We start from the raw sequence: 18,200 nt of genomic DNA, 5'->3' as shown, positions 1-18,200 counted from the left end.
ATGTGACCTATTAAGTATGGAAAATTAACTGTTGCATGACTTTTGAGTACTTGTAATGATTTGAGTCCACCTTTCCCAACTCAAACCAATGAAGCTGTTGAGTAAGTATGTGCATCGCTCTATTGTGATTTGATTGCCCATCCTCTTCATTCCAACACCACTGTGGGCAGTTGTGTTGGAGGGGTGATCTAGGATCAGCCCCCCCCCCCCCCCCCCCGTTCATTCATTCAAATCTTAAATGCAAGATCAGCAATTCTACTCTGAGCCGCTTATAAATACAATGCTACCCTGAGAGAAAACTATTCGAAAACAGAATTTAGCTATGTTTAGGAAAGGAATGTTTTTTTTTGTAGCTCTAATGAAGTTATAATTCGAATTCTGTTTGAGTCTGACTGAGCAATAAGAGGGCAGACAGACGGCCTCTTGACTTCATATTCTACCACTAATAAAAGTATTCACTGTGAATAAACTGATAGAAATCAGTGCAGTGTTTACCTGATAGAATGTTACTCTAGACAAAGAAAAGGAAGTACTCGCGGGAAAACCACGTGTTTTGGTAATGTGACTGTCACCATGTCAGAGGCCGTGTGATTCAGAGTGTGTGCCTGTGTCAAAAACGGCGTTATGCTTCTGTCAGCGATTGGGCAGGAAGCATGTGACAGAACAACCATTTCAGCTCTTGATCACTCCACCAGACAGGTCCTTTTAAGCTCAGTTGGTAGAGCATGGCGCTTGTAACACCAGGCTTTTATGTCTGATCACACGAGAACAGTATTGATCACCGGCTTCAGTCCGTTTCTATAGTTTTCAATACATATATATTTTTAAAATCAAAATAAAAGCCAGAAAAACAGACAGAACATACACAATGTCCAGATAGAAACACAGTGTGTAGAACAGACATGCCTGTCTGTCATGCAGAGCTAGTAGTGGCATCAGGTCTGTGTGTTGCAGCCCATCGAGACAGCTCCACGATGAGGTGTTTTTGGGTGAGAAGAGACACAACTGAAGAGGGTATGCCCCCCCCTAGTAAGACTGACTGATCCTGCAGCCTGTGCTTTCACCAGACTACCATTAAACACAATTTTAGGTCCAGATCCTTTAGCGAACTGCAGTGTTTTCCCAAGGTGTGAAGTATGTGGTGTAATGAACACAACTCAACTATCTTTGGCTACAATTGCTGTTCAAGCTTTTTACCAGCCAGCTAGCACACAAAGTTCTGAGAACCATATGTTTCTTAGAGCTTGGTGAGAGCGTATTTGACCTACGGTTATTTTGCATACAACCTTCCCACAACATTCTACGAACGTTGCAGGATAGTTGCTTGGCATTGGAACATTCTTAGCACATTTCTTAAGGAACTTTACAAAAAAACAAACATTAACTGAACGTTTCCTAAAAGTTCAAACATGGTTACATTTCATTAAAATGTTGGTAATGTTCTAGGACCGATCTTCAACTGGCTTATTGAAATGATGAAATTATTGAATATTGTAGATTTATCGGTGGTGACAGTGTTTCCTAGCCTCAGTGCAGTGGGCAGCTGGGAAGAGGAGCACTTATTCTCCATGGACTTTACAGTGTCCCAAAACTTTTTTGGAATTAGCGCTACAAGATACACATGGCCATTTGACCGTGGACCTATTACGCACACAGGCAATGAGGCAGTGATTCTGATTGAAGACAGCAGAGGTGTATTTAGAGGGCAAGTCAGTCAGGATGATATCTAAGAGGTGGTTGGTTACAGATTTAGGGTTGTACCTGGTAGGTTCCTTGATCATTTGTGTGAGATTGAGGGCATCTAACTTAGATTGTAGGACAGGCGGGGTATTAAGCATGTCCCAGTTTAGGTCACCTAACAGTACGAACTCTGAAGATAGCTGGGGGGCAATCAATTCACATATGGTGTCCAAGGCACAGCTGGGGGCTGAAGGGGGTCTATAACAAGTGGCAACGGTAAGAAACTTGTTTCTGGAAAGGTGGATTTGTAAAAGTTGAAGCACGAATTGTTTCGGCACAGACCTGGATAGTATGACAGAACTCTGCAGGCTATCTCTGCAGTAAATTGCAACTCCGCCCCCGTTGGCAGTTCTATCTTGTTGGAAAATGTTATAGTTAGGGATGGAAATTTCAGGATTTTTTTGTGGCCTTCCTAAGCCAGGATTCAGACACAGCTAGGACATCCGGGTCGGCAGAGTGTGCTAAAGCAGTGAATAAAACAAACTTGGAGGAGGCGTCTAATGTTAACATGAATGAAACCAAGGCTTTTACGGTTACAAAAGTCAACAAATGAGAGCACCTGGGGAATGGGAGTGGTGCAGGGGGGTGCAGGACCTGGGTTAACCTATACAACACCAGAGGAACAGAGGAGGGGTAGGATAAGGGTAGGGCTAAAGGCTATAAGAACTGGTCGTCAAGTGCGTTCGGAACAGAGAGCAAAAGGAGCAGATTTCTGGGCGTGGAAAAATAGATTCAAGGCGTAATGTACAGACAAGGGTATGGTAGGATGTGAGTACAGTGGAGGTAAACCTAGACATTGAGTGACGATGAGAGAGGTTTTGTGTCTAGAGGAACCAGTTAAGCCAGGTGGACCTCAACTTGAACAAAAGGGCTAGATAAGGCATATCGGGCAAGGCTGGAGGCTCTACAGTGAAATAAGACAATAATCACTAACCAAAACAGCAATAGACAAGGCATATTGACATTAGGGAAAGGCATGTGTAGCCGAGTGATCATAGGGTCCAGTGAGTAGCAATAGATGAGTCAGGAAGCCAATTCAGTACTACTACGCTGGGCGAGCTGGAGACATGGCGATTCAGACAGCTAGCATGCCGGGGCTATCAGATTGGCATTCGGGGACTTTGCAACGGAAGAGCCTGTTGAAACCACTTCGGACGGTTGGGTCGGCAGACCAGTCGTGATGGATCGGTATGGCTCCGTGTCGACAATAAAAAGGGTCCAGGACAATTGACAAACAAGGTATTGTAGCCCAAGAATTGGCTGATGGACCTCTTCGGCTAGCCGGGAGATGGGCCTAGCTCGAGGCTAGCTCCAGGCTATCTGGTGCTTGCTTCAGACAGAGATGTTAGCCAGGAGTAGCCACTCGGATTGCAGCTAGCTAGCTGCGATGATCCGGTGTAAAGGTTCAGAGCTTGCGGTACGAATCCAGAGATGTGGTAGAGAAAAAACAGTCCGATATGCGGTAGAGAAAAAACAGTCCGATGTGCTCTGGGTTGAAATCGCGCAGTGCAGACTGTCAGGAATTGACCTAGATTGTAGCTAGTTAGTTGGCTAGCTTCTGGTGGGGGTTCTGGTTCTAAAGTATAAAAATAGCAGCCCGTACCACATTGGGTGAGGCAGGTTGCAGGAGAGTATGTTCAGTCTGTAGATGGAAATTAAGATTAAAAGTATATGCGAAATATATACGAAGAAAATGAAGAAAACGATATATACACGGGATGGGACAGGACAGGACAAGACAAAAACAGACGTCCGACTGCTACGTTCTATTACCAGGTAAATCAAAAAAATGCTCCATGATTTAACTTCTGGCGCTGTGTTCAAGACAACTGGGAACTCTGACTGGGAAAAAAGTTTTGAACTGTCATCCAACTCGGAATTCCAGGTCGGAAACACGGGCATATTTCTAAAGCTCCAAATTTCCGACCTGAAGATCATCACTGGCGTCATGATTTGACCGAGTTCCCAGTTTTCCTTGAAAGCACCATAAGCGGTCTTTCGGTGAAATCGTGTAGGAACGCGTCATAGCTACATGGTTCTCATCGCTGGAAATAAGGGATAACACACTATCACTTTTTTATTTATTACCTGCATTCCAGATCACCAAATCAGCCACTAAATGGTATTGGCATAATTGTCTATAACACATCCATTCGTTTATATTCTCATGACAAAGTATATATTTCGCTTAGATGTGCTCAATCTAAACAGTGTAACAAATTATTCAACACAGTTTCTCCTTCAAGTACCAAACCTCGCAATGCACCCCATGTGTGTCTGTGGGATATGTTGGAAAAGGCCATTGTTACCAAATTTAGTTAGCTATAGTTACAGACACTGACATAGTTAGCTAGCCAAACGTGGACAAAAACCGTACATTTAGTTATATTCACTTCAGTAAGCTAGCTTCACAAGCATGGTCGCGAGGCTAACATTAGCTAGCTAGCTAAGGTTACCACAGCCAGAGATATTAGCATAGAAAATGGCTAGCTAGCTAGCTAAGGCTCTAGTTAACATTAGTAAGTAAGCCAAAACACCCTTAGTCTGTCGAAATAACATTAGCCGTTTTCCACTTGTCAGTCACCTAGTTGCACTAGAACTAGAATATTAGCAAGCAATGTTACCTAAAAAAAATTGTCACTGAGCAGGTCTGCTGAGCGCAAACTTGAACATTGTCATAATTCTAAGAATTCTTAAATTGAATTGACTTTAACATTGGTTGGCACACAACAACACCTGGGATTTATTTTACGCACAACCCCTTAGATGACAGAAAACTGCATTTCCTGGTTCGCCGCTAGGTCAGAGATCAGCCACAGATTTATTGGCAAGAATACATTTCTGCACTTTGCTGAATGTTGCCCGGAATAAAGTCCTTAATTGTGAGATTATCTGACAACACCAGCTGAAAAGTAGCAGTGCTCAGTGACACTTGACATTAAGGCCTAGATTCAATCAAATCAAGCGTAAACACGCAATAGACGACATCCGTATAGCTGGTGTTTTGGCGATGTCGGAGGTGTAACTGCATTAAAGGTGTAACTGCATTAGAGCTGTCAAATTGTTAAAGAAAATGAGGATTTCTATCAACCTTATCGAGGTGTAGATTAAATACTGTATCACATTCCAGTGTTCTAACTTGTAAAAATTGCTGCATGGGATTTGTCTTAATGCAGCTCCGTGCAGCCAATGGCAGTTTCCGCTTCAGGTATAATCCCGGGAGACACTTGTAGATTTGACATCTCTAACCCAACGCCACCTCCGACACAGCAGAAACAACCGGGTGTCCGCTATGTGGATCTGATCAAATCTAGTCCTTAGTGTGCAAAAATGCTCTCGGTATTTGAACGTTAAAGGACAAGCAATCCATAAACTCCGACATAATAAGCCAGTAGGGCCCAATCATCAGAATACAAAAACACAACCATTAAGCATTTCCCAATCAAAATGTACCACTATAACTTCACATAAAAAACAAAAAAAATCATATTTAGCACACAAAGTAACCAGTGACCCAAAGTTTAAAGTGGAACTGACAGTGTTTTAACTTGTTATAGCTGCAATCCCGCTAACCGGATCGATATGACAACTACCAGTGAAAATAGAGGGCGCCAAATTCAAATTCATTTTAAAGTTAATCTTGTTGTTAATATAGGCAAATAGGCTTTTCAGCGAAAGCATTACAAACGATTATGTTAGGTCTCCACCAAACCACAATAAGCACAGCCATTTTCCAGCTAAATATAGCATTCACAAAAAGCAGAAAAATATAAAATTCATCACTAACCTTGAATTATCTTCATCAGATGACACTCATAGGACTTCATGTTACACATGCATGTTTTGTTTGATAAAGTTCATATTTATATCAAAAATTCTGAGTTTACATTGGCGTATTAGATTCACTAGTTCCAAAAACATCAAGTGATTTTGCATAGCCACATCGTTTCAACAGAAATACTCATCATAAATGTAGATGATAATACAAGTTATAGACATGGAATTATAGATATACCTCTCCTTAATGCAACCGCTGTGTCAGATTTCAAAAAAGGTTTACGAAAAAAGCAACCCATGCAATAATCTGAGACGGAGCTCAGAACAGTAGCCAAATTAGCCGCCATGTTGGAGTCAACAGAAACCAGAAAATACATGATAAATGTTTCCTTACCTTTGATGAACTTCATCAGAATGCAGTCCTAGGAATCCCAGGTCCACAATAAATGCTTGATTTGTTCGAAAATGTCCGTTATTTATGTCCAATTAGCTACTTTGGTTAGCACGTTTGGTAAACAATTTCAAAGTCACAAAGCGCGTCCACTATAACGTGACGAAATGTCAAAAAGTTCCGTAACAGTCAGTAGAAACATGTCAAATGATGTACTGAATCAATCTTTAGAATGTTGTTTACATATATCTTGAATAACATTCCAACCGGAGAATTAGAATGACTTCAGATGACCGGTGGAACGTAGGTCCTTCCCCTGTGAACGCGCATGGTGAAAGCATGGTCAACTCGTGGCAGTGGTGACTATTTCCTGTCTCATTCGACCCCCCTTCACATTAGAGTCATCAGACAAAGTTCTATTGACTGTTGACATCTAGTGGAAGGCGTAGGAAGGGAAAACTCATCCATATCTCGCTGTAATTTCAATGAGAGCTTAGTTGAAAATCTGCCACCCCCAGAAAAATACAAACAGGAAGTGGAATTTCTCAGGTTTTTGCCTGCAATATGAGTTCTGTTATACTCACAGACATAATTCAAACTATTTTAGAAACTTCAGAGTGTTTTCTATCCAATACTACTAATAATATGCATATATTCGCAACTGAGACTGAGGAGCTGGCCGTTTACAATGGGCACCTTTTCATCCAAGCTACTCAATACTGCCCCTGCAGCCATAAAAAGTTAACTACTTTGCAAATATGAAACAAACAGACAATCATAATATGAGTAAAAAATATTAAATTCCCTGTTTATGCTACAAAACCAACTTTATAAGAGAATTTACAAATATGTTATATTTGACTCAACTTTCCATGACGTACACTAATGCATTGTTAGCAGAATACATGGATGCAGTTCAATGCATGATTAATACAATTCGCTAATACATTTATTGATAGAAATATTGCTATCAGTTTGTAAATCACAGCTGGCCTGGTACATTGTTTTCTGTCTCCATTCAGGATGCACTGTTTCAGTTTCAATGACTCAATATTCTGGACAAAAACAGAAATGTAACTAAGGCTGGGAATGTAAGAGTGTTTGCGTATTGAGGGTGTTTGCATATTTGCAGAAATCCATTCAGGTGTATTTTGTGGGTTTTGGCAAATGCGTTCTAATGATCTAATGTCACGCTGTTGCAACTGCCTGTAAACACACAGTCCAGTTCAAAGTGAATGATGGCAGGCCTGTGTGGCATATGGCTTGTTTGTATAAAGGCCTACTGTGGTTCTCATTGGCTTTGTGCAGACTCCGGTCCTGGACAAGACAGATGTTTTTATTCAGGTTTATTTACTGAAGTGTCTAACAATTGTACAAACGCTAGGCCACTTTCCCACTCTATATTGCTATAGAATTTTTACAAATGCCTTAGGTAATTCCCAAACATTCTAAGAATTTATCAAAACGTGAAAAGGGCCATATCTAAGTGGTCGCTTGTCAGAAAATGTTTAAAAAAGTGTCATATTCTTCCTGGGGGTATATATGAACAGATTGTAATAAGATTTCATGTTGCTAAAATGCAGTTCCACTTTAAAAAGTTTCACACACTTAAGTTAATTTCAAAGAGATGGCTAACAAAAGAAAGAAAACAACACAGTTCCACTCACCAGATGATGATCATTTGAATCTTAACTTATAGTTGAAAGTTATTATTGAAAAGGGAGAAGCTAACAAATTAGCAGCAATTCCCTCTTTGATAATACCTGCTCGAAACCACTGCAAACTAGCTGACAATAAAAGCTAGCTTGGTAGACCGTGGTAAAACTATTGCAGGGGGCCTCCCGGGTGGCGCAGTGGTTAAGGGTGCTGTACTGCAGCGCCAGCTGTGCCATCAGAGTCCTGGGTTCGCGCCCAGGCTCTGTCGTAACCGGCCGCGACCGGGAGGTCCGTGGGGCGACGCACAATTGGCCTAGCGTCGCCCGGGTTAGGGAGGGCTTGGTCGGTAGGGGTGTCCTTGTCTCATCGCGCACCAGCGACTCCTGTGGCGGGCTGGGCGCAGTGTACGCTAGCCAAGGTGGCCAGCTGCACGGTGTTTCCTCCGGCGCATTGGTGCGGCTGGCTTCCGGGTTGGATGTGCCGCTGTGTTAAAGAAGCAGCGGCTTGGTTGGTTGTGTATCGGAGGACGCATGACTTTCAACCTTCGTCTCTCCCGAGCCCGTACGGGAGTTGTAGCGATGAGACAAGATAGTAGCTACTACAACAATTGGATACTACGAAATTACAGTACAGTACCGTTATCATGTAATCTCTCCAGAGACGAGCAAAGAAAAATCCTGTTAAAAAATCTGCGCCCGCCACAGGTTCAAAAACCATTTTAATAGATTGCTTTTTATAAATAATGTTTTATTGTTACATTTAACTGCCAAAAATACTGTTATCGAGCTAATTTCTTTAGTAGGTGGCGTCATGTTGGAGAATTTGGAGAAGATGCATTTCCCACTAGTAATTACCAGTTGGAGGGTAAACTCCCACTTCCCACTTGGCAATGCAGCATTAGGTACAGTCATTAGGTACAGTCATTACTGCACTTTGAAATGTAGGAGGGGGCAATGTGCTAGTGGGGCTTATTATCTTATTATCATATTTGGGGTCATGGTCTAAAATATGTTGTATTTTTGCCAACCTTCAGTGTGAATGGTGTATCATTTTAAGTGGTTTTATTGTTATGTTGATTAAACTTAAGGCCTTTTTTGTCTCCACATTGTCAGTTCTGCAATATTTATACGATCTTGTGACAATTGAGATCTGCATTGGTAAGAGGTTACTGTACAATTTCTACTAGCTTAATGACAGCTGGTTCGCTGGAAGTTACTGTTTAATTGTCAATCATTTACTGTCAACTAGTTACAAGTGAGTTATAGTAACTTACTGTAGCTAATTCATCATACTGACTGACCTGATGGTGTGGTAGGTAAGTGAGTAGTACAATTATATGGAGACTAGCTAAACATGTATGTTGTGTTGTAGAATAGTGTGGGGGCACACACTTAATGTTTTTAACTGTATAACTGCCTTAAATGTTCCTTGGCAGCAGCTAATGGGGATCCATAATAAATAAGTTAAATACAAATTAAATATCTTATGTATCTTTTGTATTACATGCAGCTTTTTTGTCACCTACTGTTTCATTAAAACAGCTCATACTTTTACATAATACTTTGTACACTTCAAAATAGCATAATAGGTGTTAAAAACAGCATTGAACATTTACAAAAAGGTATGCGTTTTTTTTATTGAAAACAACAAAGCAGCCTAAGATAGTACTTTAAAAAAAAATCCAATCAGTAAAATCCATTTAAAATGTGCACATATGATTTAAACAAGAGTATACATTTTTGAGGCATGAAAACATGTTAAAAGGTCACTTCGTTCAAAAAGCCTACTTCTGTCTTTTGTGTAGGAAGAGGGTGAGTCCTTATCAAACTCGCCTCCTCCTGCTCTTCTGAATCAACTCAGTCCCATTCCTTCGGGGCACAGATCCCTCCTCTAGGCGCCGTAGCACTGTCAGGCCGTGGCCACCGGTACCTTAAATGTTGCGGGAGACCCTTTGTCTGGTGTTGAGGCATCCTCTCGTCCATACCATCCCATGGCTATCAAAGTCACTGCCTACGGCTAGTCAACACGCTATTCCTGATTTAACATGCCATTTTTCTTGTTGAATTTTCTTTAAAAATAGCTCGATTATATTTTTGTAGATCATTTTATGCACATAAAAATGGCATAAAAGCATAAAAAACAGCATTTGAATATTGCATTGAAATTAGTTAAAAAGTACATGTTGTTAAAAACAATAGAAACAACCATGAATAAAAGTAATTTTTCTTGTAAAACATAATCTGTAAAAGGCATTTGAAATGTGTACAAATTATTTAACCAGGGTAAAACATTTAAGAAATTAAAACATGTTAAAAGCAACTTCATTATAAAGCTGCCTTCAGTCCTTTGTACAAGAACGGGGTGAGTACTTATCAAACTCGCCTCCTCCTGCTAGCGCACAACTAATTAGTTTATGAACAGACCAGGTTAACTGGGATGACAGTCCCTCTTATGGGAGACCGAAAAGCGCTAGCTGAAAGCCACGCCTATAATAAACTGTGCCTTACCAAACTCGCTTCCTCCTGCTCTTCTTTCTTTTGGAAAAGTTTTGTTTCATTTCCTTTAAAACAGCTCAAAAACATTTTATACACACGCCGTTTTATTACACAGAAAAACTGCATAAAACCGCATTTGAGTATTACATTAAAAAAAAAAAAAAAAAATTGGTATAGCACATCTTGTTCACTGCCTGTAATTATTATTATTATTATTCCAGTTACCCTGGAGTAGCAGAGCTTAATGCTAAGCCTAATGTACTGCAATATTCTAATAAATAAATGGTTAACGAATACGTGGTGTTTTCTGTCTAAACTAAAGGCTTCCCTTTTACTATGTCTTTGAAGGGCTGAGGTTTCAAAAACTAATCTGAAACTGTAATGTGTATGTCAGTAAGTCTGCCTTGAGTGTACAGATTTGCTGCCTTCCACGGGGCTCTTTCGGTCCAGAGCGTTTCACCACAATTTACACATGGCATTATTATTTTCTGTCTGTTGTTTGTCTGTCTGCCTCATAATTCACAACTGCAAACCAAAGGTGATTGATCAACATGTTGTGCTCCATCTTCCTTTCCCACCTGGGGCCTTTAGTTTTCAAATATTAGTGTATGATCAGTTCTTAAAATGTGAGGAAACGCTATTCATACAATATTGATATACATCAATAATGTGTATATCACATTTTCTTATTTTGTACGAAACGTCATGACATAAATGAAATGCGTCTCTGTTAACGCAAATAAACTACAGCCCCCACCAGCCTCAGCGTGAAGGAAGGCGTGGCGTGTACAATATAAACACTGCGGTTCCGCTGCTGATCGCTTACACTCGACTTCAAGACAAGCCTTATTCATGTACCTGTTTTTTTTGGACTTTAAGATCATCTTCTGAAGAGTGGCAAGATCCTTCAACACTTGAGGTGTTGTTGTGAGTCGGTTGACAGTCCGTCATCTTCTTGCCTTGTTTAGCTCTGCAACGAACCAGGCAGCGCTCCGAACAAAAGCCAGTGAACTTGACATTGCAGATAGCGTACATGCGTTGTTTTTATCTATACATTTCAGTAGGCCTACAGTTTTATCGGTGAACAGTTAAACTGTGTCCATAACAATGAATACATCTAAGTTAGCAATCGGACTTTTTGTCGCAGGTACTCTGACTGCAGTGTTTGGGTTAGTTATTTTATTCGTTGGACCAATCATCATTGACGACCAAATAGTAAAGGTAAGTTATTGAGATTAAAGCTATGGAATGTAGCTTTTTCCTATAGTTGTATACTTCTGTTCTAGGCCTACATCTAATGGAAAAGGCTTCGTTTTCTCCTGGTCAGTCACGACTAACGTATAGCGAAGAATGAACCTGACTTATTACTCGTATTTCTCGTGTTGTTTTTCTACTTATTTGATTGATATTGATTACTGCATTGTTGGGAAAGCGCAAACAAGCGAGGCATTTTACTGTAGGGCTTAACTATGCTTAATACCTACCACATGGCTACAGTCTGAGATGAATGCCATACATTTGTTTGGAACATTTCCTAGTTCTCTACAAGCCAGAACGTACTCCACTGGTTGCGGTCGATACTTCTGTGGGTGTGATTTAAAAAAAATAGAAAATAATAATCGTTCCTTCGTGTTTTGCTAAATATAAGGAATTTGAAATTATTTATTCTTAAGTGTATTTGAGCAACAATTTATTACTTTTGAGATTTAAGTAAATATAAAATCAATTTTACTGAAGTAACTCACTTATCTGTATGACAATTGGCTACTTTTTACACCACTGTGTAGACTAAACACATGCAAGACTTCGGTTGGTGTCGATGACTGTAGACCTATAGCAGGGTTTCCCAACTGGCGTGATTTTATTTGACACCCCCAGTGTAGTAATCTATACTATTTATTACACCACCCTGCATCCCACTGCTGGCTTGCTTCTGAAGCTACTGGTCAGTCCCTGGATGCGAGACCATATGCTGCTGGAAGTGGTGTTGGAAGGCTAGTAGGAGGCTCTCTTTCCCCTGGTCTACATTTTTTTTATCCCAATGCCCCAGGACACTGCCGTGTGTAGGGTGCCGTCTTTCGGATTGGATGTTAAACGGGTGTCCCGACTCTGAGTTCATTTAAGATCCCATGGCACTTATTGTAAGAGTAGGGGTGTTAACCCCGGTGTCCTGGCTAAATTCCCAAGCTGTCCCTCATACCATCACGGTCACCTCATTCATCTCCTCTCCCCTGTAACTATTCCCCAGGTCATTACTGTAAATGAGAACGTGTTCTCAGTCAACTTACCTGGTAAAATAGCAGCGATACATTATTTTTCATTTGATCTGTTCTTTATATATTGGTTTTGCCCCACAGCTTCCTTTTAAATGTTAAGCTAGTTCCTCCTTGATCATTTACCGTTTTATGCCGTGTAATGCATAATATTCAGCTTTTTAAGTTTTTTTTAAATATGGTGGAGGATCTGATACGGGGCTATTTTGCTTTCACTGTTGACGTGACTTTCATTCATGTGATGTCTGCTATTCATTGAATAATTATCTACTCCACTTAAATTGGGTAATAATTAAATGATCATGTAACAATTAACTCGTTAGGAATCTGGGGCACCGTGGGAAGAGTTTGTTTAATGAGTTACGGTTTCCCAAATTAACTCCATCATAACAGTCAATAATTAATCATTTCCTCATATCAGCCTCGCATAATTAGCACAAACCCGAGTCTCACTGATCATTCTGTACCACTCATTGAGTTGATTATTTATTTGCTAACAAGCTAAATGGTAACATGCACACACTCGGTATGGATTAGAAACTTAATATGACGACAACAGTCCCTAGTGGATCAACACATTGACACGTGTTACACAAGATGGAGATTTTAAAGAGAAGCAACGTCTTCATATAACTTAATGGCATCACAAAATAGACATTAATTTTCCACATTCCACCTCTTATTACCAGCATTTGGAGGATGATAGAGATCTCTTTCTGTCCTCATGTCCATTGTTTAATGTTATAGTTTTGGGCTGTAAACCCCTTCATAAGGCACACAGACTTTCCAATCTCTCCAACTAGAGCAGAAAGGAATCGTCTGCTGCCTTACAATTTCTGATGGGCTTGAGGTGTGAACCACACACACACATCAATCCTCCTCCCTCTGCAGGAGAGTTCTGTAGAGCTGATGCACTGTAACCTGATCCTTTGGATCCTCCCAGGAGTCATGACACTGGTCTTGGCGCCCTTGTTAAGGTCAACGGCATCATTACCTTTACCCAGTACCAGGACATTTTAGCCAAAAACCCAGTAGCCTCTGCCAGGAGGCTGAAACTTGATTGCAATTGGATCTTCTAGCAAGACCACAGCCCCAGACACACACCAACAAAACCCACAAATAAATGGTTATCTGACCTCACAGATCAACATTTTGCCATGGCCATCAGTCTCTGAACTCTGTTGAACCCCATTAGAAACCTGTGGTTTGAATTGAAGTGGGCAGTCCATAAGCACAGACAAAGGAAATCAAGGATCTGGGAAGATTATATGTATGAATATGTAAACAAATGTAAGGTTTGAAATTGTTTTAGTCAAATATTATATCCGTTTGGGCTTCTTGCGGCCAATTTCGATTCTTCTTAAAGACCTTTTATTAATAAAATACTCCACAGCTGTCCGGTGGCTGGTCTCCGACAATCCCGCGCGTGAAGAAGGTGGATGTCCTGGACTGGCATAGTTACACGTGGTTTGCGGTTGTGAGGCCGGTTGGACTTACCGCCAAATTCTCTAAAATGTTGGAGGCGGGTTATGGTAGAAACATGGACATTCAAAATTCTCTGGCAACAGCTCTGGTGGACATTCCTGCAGTCAGCATGCCAATTGCATGCTCCCTCAACTTGAGACATCTGTAGCATTGTGTTGTGACAACTGCATATTTTTAATGGCCTTTTTATTGTCCCCCAGCACAAGGTGCACCTGTGTAATGATCATGCTGTTTAATCAGCTTCTAACTAACAGGAATGAAAACAAATTTGTGCACATTTTAGGGAAATTAGCTTTTTGTGGATATGGAACATTTCTGTGATCTTTTATTTCAGCTCATGAAACATTGGACCAACACGTTACATGTTGCGTTTTTATAATTTTGTTCAGTATATCGTCAATGCACTTGACACCCTATTACCTAAATGTATTGTTTCCTATCCTGACATACAGAAGCCCCAGCCAGCAGGGACCCCTGTGATTTGCATGTTTGACTTCCCATAGTTTATAGGCCTACGTACCGTAGCTAGTCTTGCTTTCCCAAGATGTTGCTCCTGTTTTTAAGGATGATTCTGCCATAACCAATTCCCCCTTGGGGTAAATGTCACTTTATACTGCTACCACTATCCTTTTATTGCCAACACCGGTTCCAAAGACTCAGCTGGTTGGCATGAAGTACTGGCAGCCACACAGTTATGGGTTTGGTTCCCCTGTGGATCAGGAACACTGAATATGAGTGTCAACTGCCAGTGATCCCATCCTGCATAGAGGAACAAGCTGTCACACTGAACACCTTTGTATATGTTATGTATAATAATATGCCTTTTATCATTGTTCTCTCAGAACTTAGTAATAGACCCTGAGAATGAGGTGTCCTACACCATGTGGAAGGACATCCCTGTCCCGTTCTTCATGTCTGTCTACTTCTTCAACATCCTCAACCCCACCGAATTCCTGGCGGGAGAGAAACCCATGGTGGAGCAGAGAGGACCCTACGTATACAGGTAGGCTTTCACACCTGACCGGCTACGTAAATCGTAATAAAGAGCAGTGATACTAGCAGGAAGTAGTGTGCGGATTTCTTTCTATTTCTCATCTTATTCAGCTGTTACCATGCACCTGCAACAAAGAGCTCAGATTTGCGAGTGCCTTTTTGTTTACCCGTTTTCAATTCGTGTGACCCAAAGTTTGGGGAATGCTGCGCTAACCCGTAACTAACATGTTACCTAGCCTTAACCCTTAGCTAGCATGTAACAATTTAACACTCCGAAACTTAACCTTAACCCCTAGCCTAGCTAACATTAGCCATAAATTGGAATAACATGTGATTGACACAATTTACTTTAGAAAATCTTGTGGTAATATGTCTTTTTCACGACATTCTATGATGGTGTGTTGACTGAACTACTGTACGTTTGAAGAAGGATACAATTGCATCTGCAGGAACCTCTCGCTTTTATTTCTATTGGTCAGTTTTTAAAGCTAGAACCCCGGTACACAGTTGGAAGGTGGGGAGCCCTCCAGTACAGTAGGTGGCGGTAATGCACCATAACATTGGTAAACCCCACAGAAGAGGCGGGAACTGGTTTCTCACAGGGCTGTTCGGCAAGTGGGAGCGAAGGACACTGCTAGGTAGGACTCTGGTACACAACAGGTGTGATGAGTAGCTAGCTAAAAATAGCTAGGACACTGTTAGATTGTGTACTTCGCCCCCACCTGTCAGGTGCTGTTTTCCCGCAGTTCTGTTAACGATGGCGAGGGCAGACGTGAGCGAAAGACACTGTACTCGCTAGTAGGATTCCAGTACACAGCAGGCTAGAGACGGGGTGCGACACCGGTAGACGGTGTCCTTCAACCCCGAATAATTCATTTTTGACCCACATTTTAATTGCGTTGACAATCAGTGGAAATTAAGTGCCACACAAACATGAAGATAGTGTGCTCAGGGGGACGTTCATGCAGGAACCAATGAGACGCTCGAGGATGGGGGTTGCCCAAATGACTGCGTCCTGCAATATTTTGTGCCATCAGTTCTTCCCAAACTAGTTCTGCTCTGATCCACCAAAAGCCTCTGCAATATACAGTGAGATTGGACAACCTAGACTGTTCCCAGAGCTGGCTGCCCGGCCAACTGAGAAATTAATTTGGCTTGAATGCCAAGTGTCAAGTCTGGATTGAGGAAAGATGAATGGAGAAAAGTACAGGCACATCCTTGATGAAACCTGCTCAGGACCTCTGACTAGAGCGACAGTTCACCTTCCAACAGACAACGACCCTAAGCACACAGCCAAGACAACACAGGAGTGGCTTCGGGACAAGTCTCTGAATGTCTTTGAGTGGCCCAGCCAGAGCCAGGACTTGAACCCGATCTAACATCTCGGGAGAGCCCTGAAAATAACTGCAGCGACGCTCCCTATCCAACCTGGCAGAGCTTGAGGATCCACAGAGAAGAATGGGAGAAACGCCCGAAATTGAACCCCCTTTCCTTATGGATCTGGCCTGTCTCACCCTGTAACGTATCCAATTGATCTATCAGTCTCTGTTCTAGGGCACAATTAATTGAATTTGCATCAAAATTGCAATATTGACATGCAATATCATAAAAATCATATTGGAAGAGATCTACACTGCATGCATTATTTGGAAATGCTTATCAGCCATATGTAACCAACTTTTTGATAGTTTTTTTAATTCGTATTTTTCTGCTCTTGCGGCTGCTTTCCGCACATGTCAAGCCCCGCCCCATTACTCAAGCAGCGCAGTTCCTCCTCGCTGTTAGATTCACCAAGTTTGCATGCTCTTCTGTTAGGTCAAATGCAGTCAGGTTGTTCCAAACAAGAACGATGCTGCGTTTTACTTCTAAAGAAATCGGCATCGCAATATTTCGTTAAAAATAAATCTCAGGCCTCCCGGGTGGCGCAGTGGTTAAGGGCGCTGTACTGCAGCGCCAGCTGTGCCATCAGAGTCCCTGGGTTCGCGCCCAGGCTCTGTCGTAACCGGCCGCGACCGGGAGGTCCGTGGGGCGACGCACAATTGGCCTAGCGTCGTCCGGGTTAGGGAGGGCTTGGTCGGTAGGGATGTCCTTGTCTCATCGTGCACCAGCGACTCCTGTGGCGGGCCGGGCGCAGTGCGCGCTAACCAAGGTTGCCAGGAGCACGGTGTAGCGGTGTAGCCTTGGTGCGGCTGGCTTCCGGGTTGGAGGCGCGCTGTGTTAAGAAGCAGTGCGGCTGGTTGGGTTGTGTATCGGAGGACGCATGACATTCAACCTTCGTCTCTCCCGAGCCCGTACGGGAGTTGTAGCAATGAGACAATATAGTAGCTACTACAACAATTGGTTACCATGAAATTGGGGAGAAAAAAGGGGTAAAAATTCAAAAAAACAAACAAAAAAATAAATAAAATAAATCTCTTTTTTGCCCATATTGTGGCAGCTGTTCTCAAACTGATCCTTCTCTCATTACCTTACCTTTACCTTATCCTTGAATAACTCTGAGAATTTCTACCCTGTTCATCTCGGTAAGCGATTTTAAGAAGCCAGTGTCAGTGGAATGCCCTTTGTGATTTAATAAAATAACCTAACCTAACATGCCCTATCCCTGCAAGTTAACTCTCAATCCCCTTTCTCTGCTTCTTTTCTCTATCAGCTATTCAATCAGATCTCCAGTCGTCCAGTCGTCTTAACTACTAAGTCTATCAACCCTCTGTTGTAAAGTGTCTCCATTTGCATCTGTCAGTTGGGAGGTTGACCTGAGTTGTGTGTTTTCAGGAAGCGTCTTCAGAAGCAGAACATCACGTTCCATCCCAACCATACAGTGTCGTATCTTGAATACAGGAGCTACTTCTTTGAGCCCAGCATGTCAGTGGGCAACGAGTCGGATGTGGTCACCATCCCTAACATGCTGGTGTTGGTAAGACGGCACTGCTACACACACACACACACACACACACACACACACACACACACTATGTACTGGACTCCTATCTCTTTGCCCCCCTCATCTCTCCCCCACTTCATCCCGTTTCTCCTCATCTTCTTTTCCCCTGTCTTCCAGGGTGCGGCGGTGATGATGGACAACATGCCACACGCAGTGCGTCTGTTGCTCAGTGCCACCTTTAAGAGCTTTAAGGAGGGACCCTTCCTAAGCAAGTCTGTAGGGGAGCTGATGTGGGGCTACGACAGCAAGCTGGTGGACTTCCTCAATAAGTGGTTCCCTGGGATGCTGCCCTCCACTGGCAAGTTTGGCCTCTTCTCTGAGGTGAGCGGGTGGAGGAGATGAGCTCACAATGACCGAAAGTCTACGGGTACAGTAGCATATGCTAGTGTACCTTTAGACTTCGCCACTGTGCTAACGTTAGTTGGCATTGGCTTGCGAAACCACCTCGT

At 42.1% G+C, this 18,200-nt stretch overlaps 1 protein-coding gene across 4 annotated transcripts in view; it reads left to right on the top strand.

The window, feature by feature from the left end:
* The first annotated feature begins 10,826 nt into the window (after window positions 1–10,826).
* LOC139388801 (scavenger receptor class B member 1-like) overlaps window positions 10,827–18,200 on the top strand; it is a 29,541-nt gene continuing 22,167 nt past the window's right edge. For all 4 annotated transcript variants that reach the window (XR_011629333.1, XM_071135731.1, XM_071135729.1 and 1 more), the window contains exons 1-4: window positions 10,827–11,280; window positions 14,660–14,820; window positions 17,583–17,724; window positions 17,869–18,072. Coding sequence is in view for 3 of the 4 variants with exons in the window: in XM_071135731.1 (XP_070991832.1) it covers window positions 11,167–11,280; window positions 14,660–14,820; window positions 17,583–17,724; window positions 17,869–18,072 (621 nt within the window). In the remaining variant the exon portion in view is untranslated. The remainder of the gene's footprint in view (window positions 11,281–14,659; window positions 14,821–17,582; window positions 17,725–17,868; window positions 18,073–18,200) is intronic.

Source organism: Oncorhynchus clarkii, chromosome 29, assembly GCF_045791955.1.
Source record: "Oncorhynchus clarkii lewisi isolate Uvic-CL-2024 chromosome 29, UVic_Ocla_1.0, whole genome shotgun sequence".
NCBI classification, from domain to species: domain Eukaryota; kingdom Metazoa; phylum Chordata; class Actinopteri; order Salmoniformes; family Salmonidae; genus Oncorhynchus; species Oncorhynchus clarkii.
Note: the sequence above shows the minus strand (reverse complement) of the source record. Positions and strands in the feature narration are given on the sequence as shown.